Raw genomic sequence first — 13183 nt, 5'->3', positions numbered from 1 at the left:
TGCCAAGTTTAATGCAGGAAAAACCTGGAAATAGAGTTGCGTGGGGATAGAAATCCCACCCGTCCCCGCAAGGAATCCCCTCTGTCCTCGCCCGTCCCTATAAACTTCAGAAATAGTTATTTCATTTAATTATGCTACTGAATTAAAGGCTCTGGTAGAAACCCATTTACAAACAAGCAAAAAGACTTTATTAATTTGGAAATATTAATTGGGAAGAATACATACTTTGTAAACGGGTTTCTACCAGAGCCTCTAATGTTTATAAATTTTTATCAACACAACTAATATACTACTTTATCCTGAATAAAAAAAAAAAAAAAGAAATAGAATTCTTTTCCTACCTTTGTTGCCTGGTTTCTGCTTTCCTCATGTTCTCATTCAATTCCTTCATCCACTGTCTCTCTTCTCTCTGCGTCTTCCATTTGCTCTGTTACTGTGCCTCTCCCTTTCTCCCCCCTTCCAAATTGGTCTGGCACCCATCTTCTTCCTTCCGCACCCCCATAATCTGGCATCTCTGTCTTCTTCCCTGCCAGCGTCTTCTCCCCACTCTCTCTTCCCCATGTGCTTTCAGCGTCCTTCTTCTCCCCCCTCTGTCTTCCCCATGTGCTTTCAGCGTCCTTCTCCTCCACCCCTTTGTCTTCCCCATGTGCTTTCAGCGTCCTTCTCCTCCACCCCTTTGTCTTCCCCATGTGCTTTCAGCGTCCTTCTCCTCCACCCCTTTGTCTTCCCCATGTGCTTTCAGCGTCCTTTTCCTCCACCCCTTTGTCTTCCCCATGTCTTTCAGCGTCTTTTCCTCTCCACTCCACCTTTCCTCCCTTTCTCTCTCCCTGCCTCCTTACCTTCGTGGCGCTTCCCTGCCCGACTGACAACAGAACAGGCCCGGTCCGACAAACCTCCCTGGCCTGTAGCCGCGAATCTAAATTACCTTACAGCTGCTGTACTCTTACAGCTGGATGTACTCAGCCGCGAGAGGCTCGTCTTCTCTCTACCTGCCCGCCGCAGCACACAGCCGACCGGAAGTCTTCCCGATGTCAGCACTGATGTCGGAGGGAGGGCTTAAGCAAAGCCCTCCCTCCCTCTGACGTCAGCGCTGACATCGGGAAGACTTCTGGTCGGCTATGTGCTGCGGCAGGGCAGGTAGGGAGAAGACGAGCCTCTCGCGGCTGAGTATATCCAGACCCGCGACCCTAGGGTTGTCCCTAGGAACCCTGCGACCCTAGGGTTGTCCCCACGGTATCCCCGTGACCCAAAGGGGGGTCCCGCAGGATTCCCGTTGTCCCCGTTCCCGTGCAACTCTCTACCTGGAAGTGCATCTTAAAATCTTTGTCCTTAAGAACTAAACATAAACTAAATTAAAGGAAAGATATAACATATAGCTATATTGCCTTAAATGAAAGGAAAGGTATAATAATCATCGCTGAGACCTGGTGGAAGGAAGATAACCAATGGGACACTGTCATACTGGGCTACAAACTATATTTCTGTGATAGGGTGGATCGAATTGGAGGAGGTGTACTGTTATATGTTAAGGAGGGCCTTGAATCGAATGGACTGATAATTCTACAGGAGCAGAAACACACCTTGGAATCCCTATGGGTAGAAATTCCACGTGTAAGGGGGGAAAGGATAGTGATAGGAGTGTACTACTGTCCACCTGATCAGGATGAACGGACAGATGTTCAAATGTTATCAGAAATTAGGGAGGCCAACAAACTGAATAACACAATCATTATGGGTGATTTCAACTACCAGAACTTAATACCAAAGGAAAGAATTGAGAAAACCAATAAAAAACTATAAAGCAACTCTAGGAGTAGGGAAAAAGACATCAAAGCAGTGCAGGGAAAATACAAAACAGCGCACAGCTGTTAAAGGCACTTCTTCCATCTTCCCAAGGTGGTGGGTTCAAATCCCTAGAATGGTCAGGAACCCCAGCACATATTCCTTTTTTTTTTTGGTGACAATCTGCCATCTAGGTGCATATTGATGATGTCACAATGATTGCGCATCAGATATATCTACTTGATTTGAACCACAGCCGTTGTGAGTCAGAATTCTCTTCTTATTTTCTTAGCCTTTTGGGAATGAGGTATATACATTTGATGTGCTTTGCTTGAGTAATGCATTATTAAACATCTTATTCTATTATTATCAAAGAGGAGTCCTCTTTATCCCACAAAATAGAAGGTTTAGTATGCAATATTTTATTTCATGTGCTTTCCTTAAGTAATGCATTATTAAACTTCTTTTGACTTTAATATCAAACTGGAATCCTCTATACCCCAAAAAATAGAAACCCAGTTCACCTATATGTGGATGCCTCCAGCACGCCTAAGTGATGCCTAAGTTGGGTCATAAGAACATAAGAATTGCCGCTGCCGGGTCAGACCAGAGGTCTATCGTGCCCAGCAATCCACTCACGCGGCGGCCCTTGGTCAAAGACCAGTGCCCTAATTGAGTCTAGCCTTACCTGCATACGTTCTGGTTCAGCAGGAACTTGTCTAACTTTGTCTTGAATCCCTGGAGGGTGTTTCCCCTATAACAACCTCCGGAAGAGGGTTCCAGTTTTCCACCACTCTCTGAGTGAAGAACTTCCTTACGTTTGTACGGAATCTATCCCCTTTCAACTTTAGAGTGCCCTCTTGTTCTCTGTACCTTGGAGAGGGTGAACAATCTGTCTTTATCTACTAAATCTATTCTCTTCAATATCTTGAATATTTTGATCATGTCCCCTCTATATCCTCTTTTCAAGGGAGAAGAGGTCCAGTTTCTCTAATCTCTCACTGTACAACAACTCCTCCAGCTCTTTAACCATTTTAGTCCCTCTTCTCTGGACCCTTTCGAGTAGTACCATGTCCTTCTTCAAGTACGGCGACCAGTGCTGGACGCAGTATTCCAGGTGGGGCCGTACCATGGCCCGGTACAGCGGCATGATAACCTTCTTCGATCTGTTTGTGATCCCCTTCTTAATTCTCTTTTTCTCTCTCTTTCTCTTTTTCTCTTTCTCTCGAGCGGCATCCCTCCTTCCCACCCCCCAACCTAACATGCTCTCTCCCCATGCACCATCTCACCTTCTCCTCCAGTATGTAGCACCTTTGCTTTCCCTCCCTTTCTGCCAGGTCCAGCAGCACCTCTTCCCCCTTCCTTATAACTCCCCCCTGTCCAGCAGTACCCCTTCTCCCTTTCCTCCTCCCCTGTCCTGCGGTACCACTTCTCCCTTCCCTCCTCCCCCACCCAACAGTATTACTTATCCACTTCTCCTTCCCTGTCCAGCAATACTTCTCCTGCCACTGCTAGCGGCAGCTTACAGTATGCTTTTAACTTCGGCACACAGCTGCCGCTAGCAGTAGTTTAGCCTGGTTTCATCAGGCAGTCTCGGGGCCTTTGCTAGGCTGGCCCACTTCGATGATGCAATGCAGGCCAGCCTAGCAAAGTCCCTGAGGCTGCCTGATGAAATCAAGGCTAAACTACTGCTAGTGGCAGCTGTGTGCCGAAGTTAAAAGCACTGCTGGTCCGGGACCGCGGAGACAAGGAAGGCAGGAGTCCCGGCAGATACGCGCAACGCGATAGTAGCAGTCAGCAGACGGGCACCAGAGCCTCTCTTCCTGCCCTGTCAGCCATGGCGCACACTTAAAATCTCAAAAGGCACATTAGTGTGCACGGCACAGTTTGCGATGCACTGTACTAAGTAGTAGATTTAAAACAAACCGGAGAAAATATTTCTTCACGCAATATGTAATTAAACTCAGGAATTTGTTGCCAGAGAATGTGGTGAAATCAGTTAGCTTAGCAGGTTTTAAAAAAGGTTTGGATAAATTCCTAAAAGGGAAGTCCATAGGCCATTATTGAAATGATTTGGGGAAATCCACTGCTTATTCTATAGGATAAGCAGCATACAATCTGTTTTATTACTTGGGATCTAGCTAGGTACTTGGGACCTGGGTTGGCCACTGTTAGAAACAGGATACTGGGCTTTTTGGACCTTTTGGTCTGTCCCAGTGTGGCAATTCTTCTGTTCTTCTGAGACTTAAAGTGAAACTGGATAATGCAAGAAGTAAACAGATGTTGGCAGATCACAACCATTTTGGTTAATGATTTGTTCAATACCCAACCATGAACTGATTTCTCTGCTTTGCTGATCACTCAGGATGCACTGGAGACCCTGTCTAAGGAGGCATCATTCTGTGGCAGTGATGGTCGAAGTCTGGCATTCATCAGGGCAGCATCAGTGCTCCGCTCACTGCCCAGCACTCTTACCACCATAGAGGAGCTAAATAGGCTGCCAGGCTTTGGGGAGCACTCAAAAAGAGTTGTCCAGGTAACTTATTTTAGGGTAATACTTTGATTGGGGAAGGAGTAGCCATCTGTTCCTGGGGTCCGATTGTAACATAACCTGAGCAGAAAATAATCTTTACTGTTTGTTCTTGGCTAGATAAAGGCAGTGGACAGTGGGCCAACTGAATGTTGTCAAAAGCCTTTGTTCCTTCCTATTCCAGTACCACTAACACTACCTGATGGCTAGCTTTACCCCACCTTCCCCCAGGTTAAAAAAAAACAAAACTACCTACAACTTAGTTCCATCACAAGCTATATGTACTTCTTGTTCAAGCATGTTGGCATGAAACAAAAATAGTCCTTTTGGCAAATGGATTAGAGGTTCCTACCCTCCAGTGAGCCCAATAACAGACTGGTGCCATGACAAGACAAAATGTCAGATGAGCCAGCCTGATAGGTCAATGAGAGCTGTTATGCAGGAAACTCTTGCATATCACACAGCTTCATGTCCTCAAGTTAGTAAGATCTAGAGATATTAGAGGTAGTATACACATCACTTTGACCGTTTTTCTGTTTCCTCTTCATATATCCTGAGCAGCCAATAAGTGCCTGGATAGTGAGACTGCGTAATGGGGCAAATCCAGAGAGAATCCTGAGCACAGATCCACAAACAGCTAAAAACCTCCCTATGCCCTCGGAAGGGGTGTAAAGGAAACAGTTCTCTGATCATTATGCTGTTTTCAAAACAAAACTGATTTTTCTTTTCCTGAAAAGTGTAGTTGAAAAGCAGGTTTCATAACAAATTGTTACCTACTTGAAATTTAACCACAATCTATAATAATAAAACGCTAAGCATGCATGCGCACTCTTAACGCCGTGTTGCCTGATCTGTAGTTCCGTGGCCGGCAGAGTGCGCATGCGTGCTTACCACGCATCTCTGTCTCGCAGAGGGCTTGCCAGCTCCAGCCAGACAAAGTTCATTTTTTTTGTTCAAAGCCCCCGCCGCGGCTCCTCTATTGAACCTCACCAGAGTCGGAGAAGACTTCCGACTCTGGTAGGGATCGAGAGAGGAGACGCAGTGTCGGCTTGGAACTAAAAAATGAACTTTGTCTGGCCGGAGCCGGCAAGCCTGCTGCGAGACAGAGAGATGGCATCTGAATATTAACAGCGACTCGGCAATGGGGGAGGGGGAAGAAACCTAAAGTAAGCCATGCTAGGGGTGGCTGCACATTTTTGTTTTTTGGCAGAACGGATGATTTTCAACAGACAAAGCCGCGGTGGAGGCTCCTCTCTTGAGCCGCACCTGCGTTGGAGAAGGCTTCCGATGCAGGCAGGGATCTAGAGAGGAGCCGCGAAGGCAGCTTTTAAAACAAAAATAAACTTCTCAAAGTAACTAAGGGAGCCGTTAGCCTAAGGGTAGTCTAAAAACAAAGTTGCCAAAATTCAGTCGTAGGAGTCAAGCTTACGTCTGACCGCCTCCCTTACTGCCCCCCCCTTCCCTTCCCGCGATCCCGATTACAAACCTGCCGATTCCAGCAGCATGAGCAGCACTCTACACACGCTGCTTCGGGGCCTTCTACTGCCCTGATTTGCTCTGCCGTGTCTCTGATGATGTCATCAGTAGAAGGCCCCGAAGTAGCGTGTGTACAATGCTGCACATGCTGCTGGAATAGGCAGGTTTGTCGGGACTGTGGGAAGGGAAGGGGGAGGCAGTAAAGGAGCAGGCCAGACCGTGGGAAGAGAAAGGGGAGGTAGGGGAAATGCTGCTGCTGCACAGGAAAATGGTGTGGTGGGAGGGAAATGGAGGGGGAGGGAATGCTGCTGCTGTGGCTGCTGCACAGGGAAATGGATGGGGAGGGAATACGGCTGTGGCTGCTGCACAGGGAAGTGGGGGAGAGAGAAATGCTGCTGCATAGGAGGCAGGGAGAGAGACAGATAGATAGAAAGAAAGACATACAGCGGGAGGAAGGGAGACGGAAAGAAAAGAAGAAAGACACAGGTGCAGGAGAGACACAGAAAGACAGACAGACAAAGGGGGCCAGGGAGAGAGACAGAAAGAAAGACAGCGGGAGGGAAAGAGAGAGACAGAAATAAAGACAGACAAGACATATATTCTAGCACCCGTTAATGTAACTGGCTAAAATACTAGTGTTATATAATTTAAGTAAATCTTGCAGCACAGGCTCATAGTGTAGGTTTCTGTCCTTTTATCTATGACTAAATAAACAAAATCACATACAGTAATTTTATTTTTAATGGTCTCCCCTTGGAGGGGCCTCTAAGTATGTTATGTGTCCCGATGATGTGAATTATGCTCATTCTTGACACATGGTGAGTGTTCATGCACTTTTTTCAGTGGTCTATCCCAGCAGCTGCCTTCAGCATAGTTGTGTTAGAAGTTGTACACTTTGCATAAAAAGTCAAGGGTCCAAACTCAAAAAATCAGAGTGCATTGATGTTAGAAATAGCCAATGTGCTGTAATGGAAATTTTGTTTCAAATAGGGGTTTTTTAATCTTGTTTTCCCTCTTGGGCAGGAGATTTTAGAAGATGGCTTCTCTGCAGAAGTAGAAAGAGTAACCCAAAAGGAGAAGTATCAAACTATGAAGGTACTACCTTTAATTCCTGTGTTCAGCTTCCTTCCTATCCCTCTCCCTGACACAAATGACATTGTGGGCATTCATGTATTGCCTGGGCCATGATAAGTCTACACAACTCTTCACGTTCCACCCATGCCTTTTTGTTTGACTGCCTGTCACTCTCTGCTTCTGGTGTTTGCATTTTCTCTCTTCAACCTGCCTTACCTCATCCTCTTGTTTTGTTAGAGGAGCAGCCTATGGCACAGTTGTACTCTTCTTTGCAGCTAGCACAGAGGTGATGCTTCTGGATTGTGACCCCTGCTGGGTCTCCATATCTTGGGTCACTTTGTAAATTCTTAAAACTCTGGACTTTGAAGACACCATTTGCAGGCCAGAACTCTGCAGCACCCCTAGCTGTGACTGACTGACTGACTGACTTACTTTCTCTGTCCCTAGGGGGTTCACAAACTATCTGTCTATAATATATGTAAAGCACTTTGATTATACCACAGAAGGTGATATATCAAATCCATGACCTTTTGTCCTTTAGCCAAATGACAGAAGTATTGCTTTCAGCCCTCAAGTGGGGGCAGGAAGTCTGTTATTCCATGGTTCTTAGCAAGAGACTGTTGCAATGATGGTTTAGTAAGATAAGTTTTTGGATGGAATTTAAAACTGAGAAAAAGCCAGGTTGGGTTGCCCATGTGGAGAGAGGGGCAACTCTCTGGATATTTCCTAAATGTACATGCGTAAAGTACCTGTAGACTTTTGTTTTCTACGGTATACTTTTGTTGCCTGATCTAAATGGCCTAAAAAATGATTACTTAGTGGTCAAACAGCATTGCTGAACATACACGATACAATTTTTCAAACCTGGGATCTAAACACTTAAAGGGCCTTTCTGTAACTTGGTTGCTAACATTGTGTGCTTATTTGGCATGGAAATGTTTAGAATATTAGCAAAGAATCATAAATGTGTGCATATTTACAAAATATTGGCATCTATATCTTGCATAGCCTGTATTTGCAAGAGTAAGCTCACAGGGATAGAGCATGGACAGGGCTCCCACCAACACATTCAGCTTAAAGAATCCTGTAAGTTACTATATATACTTGAATATAAACCTAGATTTTTGGACCAAGAAAATTGGCCAAAAATGGGAGTCTCGGTTTACATTTGAGTCTTCCCCCCTCTCAGAACCATCACAGAACCAGCCCTGCTGGTCCACTGGTGAGCCAGGTCAAGAGCAATCCTCCTGTGCTTCTGCCCGTGCAGTCTCCCCTACTCAAAATGGCCCGAGTTTCCCACAGTGGTTGCTATGTTTATTTACCGCCTTTTCATGAACAGATTCACCCAAAGCAAAATAGGAATCAGGTACTCTTAAGTATTTTCCTTATCTGTCCCAGCAAGCTCACAATCTAACTATGGTACCTGAGGCAATGGAGGGATTAAGTGATATTTGCCCAGAGTCACAAGAAGCAGGCTGGGATCAAACACATAACCTCAGGGTGCTGAGGCAATAGCTCTAACCACTAGGCTACTCACTTCCACAATAACCTAACAAAAAAGTAACTTCGATTTATATTTGAGTATATTAAGTTACATTACATTAGGGATTTCTATTCCGCCATTACCTTGCAGTTCAAGGCGGATTACAAAAGAATTATCCAAGATGTATTACAACAAGAACTTACAAAAAAAAATTGGTCATTTTCAAAAAGAGTGAAAAATGGGTAAGGTTATTTGTTTGGGGTAGTTGGCTTTAGTGAGAGGTGGAGTTTGAGACTTGAGGTATTATTTCTTTTTTCAGAGTTTTCTTGAAGAATATGGTCTTTATTTCTTTTCTAAAAGTCTTGTAGTCGAGGGATGCCGTCAGTAGATTGGCGATTTGGTTGTCTAGTTTGGCTGCTTGAGTGGCCAGGAGGCCATCATATAGTTTTGTTCCGTTTGACCTCCTTAATTGGGGGGTATGAGAATGGGGTGTGAGTTTTTCCTATATCTTGGTTGCGGGTGTTGTGGATGAGGCGGTTTATTCAGGTAGTTTAGACTGTCTCCATATAAAGTCTTAAATAGTAGCGGTAGAGAATTTAAATTGTATTCTTGCTGGGATCGGAGACAGTGCGATTGGAGATATGCTTCTGTAATGTGATCATGTTTCTTTAATGAGTAGATGAGTCTTAGTGCTGTGTTTTGGATAGTTTGTAGTTGTTTTGTTATGGTTGTAGGGCATGGGAGGTAGAGGATATTACAGTAGTCAAGTAGGCCTAGTATTAAGGACTGAACTATGAGCTGGAATTGAGTTTCTCGAAGAATTTCCGAACTTGTCTTAAGTTTTTTCATGATTAAGAAATGACTTTTATTTAGATACCAGCTCTGTCTTGCATAATGCACCTGACATTCAGCTGCCCAATTGATACTGGGTCACAATATAATAGAACCAAGGCACCTATGCTCTGTTACAGAAGAGGCTCTTAGGGTACCTCCATATAGGCCCCAAGTCTGAGTCTGAGAATTGCTCTCCTAATGCCATTGTTAGACACCTATATCTCATTTGAAAATTGATCTCAATGCTGTAGTTCAGCTGAGCTAGAGTCACCCAGGAACTGGAGGGAATGCTGAACTCATCCCTTCCCTAAAGGCAATAAATTCTCTAGCAGTGTTGCTATTTTAACTTTCCTGAGGAACAGTGGTCAATTCATTTAAACCCTCTCAAACATTTTTAATCTTCCCACTTTTGATAATGGACATAACTGCCTTCTGTGTCTGTTCAGGCCATGATGTTAGCTACATCTTTAGACTGTACAAGTTCTCAATCTCCACCTTAAACCAGGAAGAACTGTACTCCGATTCAAGCTCAGACTCTGTTACTGGCTGTAGCCCAAAGACTGCACTGTGGGTTGTCAGTTTCCCCTACGTGCAGCTCAAAGAAACTCTTTTTATTTATGCTGCCCATCTCTGTGGCCAGAGCACTCAAAGATAGGGAGACCTGCCCATATGGCCTGTAATCAATTAGGGAGTATGTGGCACAGTGGTTAGAGTTACAGCCTTAGCACCCTGAGGTTGTAGGTTCAAATCCCTAGCTGCTCCTTATGACCTTGGCCAAGTCACTTAATCCCCCCATTACCCCAGTTACATTAGATAGAGTGTGAGCCTGCAGGACAGACAGGAAAAAATACTTTGAGCACCTGAATGTACACCATTTAGTTATAAATGGTATATAGATGCTAAAAATAAATAATGATAACAATCACTAGTAGTCCCTCGCTTGTGCTGGCATTTCTCCCCACAGTTGTTCACCAACATCTTTGGGGTTGGAATGAAGACGGCAAACAGATGGTATCAGGAGGGTCTGCGGAGCCTTGGTGATCTCCGAAACAGCCAGAAGCTGAAATTGTCCAAGCAGCAGGAAGCAGGTAAAGGCAGCAGAGGAGTGAGTCTGCCCTTAGAGCCATAGCCGTATGTGCAGTGTTCTTTTTCTTTTTCTAGGAAAAAAGTTGCTGATACTTATGCAGAGCCAGCCTTGGTGGGAGGGGTGTGTGTGTGTGGGGAGGAGAGGACCAGCAAGTACAGTATATGTAGCCTTGTGGCCCAGGATGGCAGTACCTGGAAGGCAGTTGCCTCTGAGGGCTGCAGGTTCAAGACAGGCTGGTGTACCAATAGAAAAGAGATTAAAAAAAAAAAAAGCTGGGAGATTGAGAGAGGCAGGAAAAGGTGCCAGTGCCCCGAACCAATGCATACTGGCCGAACAAAACCCCTTCATATGTTACATGAACATCGCATATTTAATAGGAATGTGATGCCTATGGGGATCATAATCAAAACTTTAAAACATCCAAAAACAAGCCTAAGTCAGCAGTTGGATGTCCTAAAAGCAGGGACATCCAAGTGACGATAATTAAAACCAACTTTCTGGACATGCAGCAGCACTTCTAAGCTGCTGTGTGTTCAGAGAGCAAAGGGGCATGTTGGGAGGTGTGTTATTGGCGGGAGTTGAGTGTAGAGGTCTGAACGGGGATCGCGGGAATCCCGCGGGGGGCCCGCGGGAATCCCCCCTAACCCACGGGACTCCCACAGGGGACCCCCCTGTAGCCAACGGGACTCCCAGGGGGATGGAAGGCTTTGGAAGCAGGGTTCATCCATATAATGGACACGTCAGCCTTAGTAAAAGAGGGGGTTTATAAGTTAATTACCTGAACAGAAAACAAAAAAAGGGTTCCACCAAAGAGATTCCACAAGAAAAATAGCAGTGCAAACACAAAAGAAACTGTGGAATTGATGATCCTGTCAGAGGTAATTGCTGCTTTTTATGGGGACAGGCGGGGATGGAGGTAATTCCTTGCGGGGATGGATAGGGACGGAGAGGATCTGGGCGGGGATGGATGGGATTTCTGTCCCCGTGCAACTCTCTAGTCGAGCAGGCTTCAATCTGGACATACCCCAGCCATACATCCAAACAACCATAAAACTACTAGGCATGACCATAGACAGATGCTGCACAATGCAACCGCAAATAAACAAAACAACTCAAAAATCATTCGCAATCATGAGAAACCTGAGACAAGTCCGAAAATTCTTTGAAAGTACACAATTCCTACTTATAGTACAATCCCTGATACTAGGCATATTGGACTACTGTAACATACTATTCCTCCCATGTCCAGCAAATACGATAAGACAACTCCAAACAATCCAAAATACAGCCTTAAGACTCGTCTATTCATTGAGAAAACACGACCACATCACTGAGGCCTTCATCAACTCACACTGGCTCCCAATCCAAGAAAGAATCCAATTCAAATTCTACTGCATATTATTTAAAACCCTACACGGAGACAGCCCATCATACCTGAACAATCGCCTCATCCAAGCAACCAACACCAGACACAGAAAAACGCACTCCCCATTCATACCCCCCCCATCCAAAGAAGTAAAAAGAACAAAACAACATGACGGCCTCCTAGCCACACAAGCTGCAAGACTGGACAAACAGATTTCCAACCTTCTGATGACAACCCCAGACTATAAGACTATTGCAATTCCATTTACCTTAGCTTAACAAAGAAAAGCCTCCACAGACTCCAACTAATCCAGAACACAGCGGCCAAACTTATCTTCTCAAAAAGTAAATTTGACCATGTCTCTCCGCTCCTGTCCAAGCTCCACTGGCTTCCTGTCATCTCCAGGGTCCACTTTAAATGTGCCTGCTTAACCTTCAAGATCCTCCACGGTATCCTTCCACCTCTTATTCCTCTATCCTGGAATTCCTCAAATCCATTCTTCACTAGATCCACGCAAAAACTAAAATTATCCCTCCCCTCCTTAAAAGGTATCTCCCTCGTTGGTAAACTCGGTTCCTCCCTCCACTTCAGAATCGCTCAGTTATGGAATAGTTTCCCTTCCCCTCTCCGCAACTTGAGCCCCCTTCTACCATTCCGTAAGCTTCTGAAGACCTGGCTCTTCTCCAAAACGTAACCTCATCCCCTCCCTAGTATTATCACACCTAACCTCTCTTCTTACCTACTTCTATAAATCTACTGGAGTTCCGTTCCTTCACTAACCATGTAAACCGTGTCGAGCTCCACCTGTGGAGATGTTGCGGTATATAAACCCAAGATTTAGTTTAGTTTAGTTTAGTTTAGAAAAGAAATAAAAACCACACTTTTCAAGAAATTCCTAAAACAGCAATAACAACACGACCTCTAAAAGCCCTTAAGATCTACATCTAACCTATCTAGCTATTCATTATAATTCATGTAATTATGTAATTCTGTAATTATGTAACTCTGTAATTCTATAATTCTCTAACTCTGTAATTCTGTAATTCTGTAACTCATTGTAATCCTGTCCTTAAACTAACCTTTTGTAATCCGCCTTGAACCGCAAGGTAATGGCGGAATAGAAATCCCGAATGTAATGTAATGTAATGTAATGTAATAATCAAAGCTTACCTAGAGGCAGTTAGACCTGTTTGAGTTGTGTCTAAGTTCCACAAAGGTGCCCAATCTGACAAGACCACTGGAGGATTTAAATTATTACTTCCCCCAATGGTCACGACCCCCTCCACCACCCAAAGAGCAAAAAAATACCAAAACCCCCCCCCCCCAAAATGTAGGCTTCACATCAGCTGATTGTTTCAGAAGGAATTCCAATCAGTTGAGCTGGTTTTGAGGATTCCTGGCGGCTCAGCTGATGGGTATTCCCCCTGCCAGGATCAGCTGAGCTGCGGAGCCCTAAACCCCTCCCCCTGACATCTCTTTGACATCCCCCACATCCTTCTGACATCCCAGACCTCCTCTGACATGCCCTGACATCTCCACCCTCCCACCCCC

General features: G+C 44.9%; 1 protein-coding gene across 4 annotated transcripts in view; it reads left to right on the top strand.

The window, feature by feature from the left end:
• Positions 1 to 13183, top strand: part of POLM (DNA polymerase mu) — a 55295-nt gene that overhangs the window by 10982 nt on the left and 31130 nt on the right. For all 4 annotated transcript variants that reach the window (XM_033948036.1, XM_033948035.1, XM_033948034.1 and 1 more), the window contains 3 exons: positions 4148 to 4318; positions 6812 to 6883; positions 10144 to 10267. In XM_033948036.1, coding sequence (XP_033803927.1) covers positions 4148 to 4318; positions 6812 to 6883; positions 10144 to 10267 — 367 coding nt within the window. The remainder of the gene's footprint in view (positions 1 to 4147; positions 4319 to 6811; positions 6884 to 10143; positions 10268 to 13183) is intronic.

This window comes from Geotrypetes seraphini, chromosome 6 (genome assembly GCF_902459505.1).
Source record: "Geotrypetes seraphini chromosome 6, aGeoSer1.1, whole genome shotgun sequence".
NCBI lineage: Eukaryota > Metazoa > Chordata > Amphibia > Gymnophiona > Dermophiidae > Geotrypetes > Geotrypetes seraphini.
This window is presented reverse-complemented; position numbering and strand designations above follow the sequence as displayed.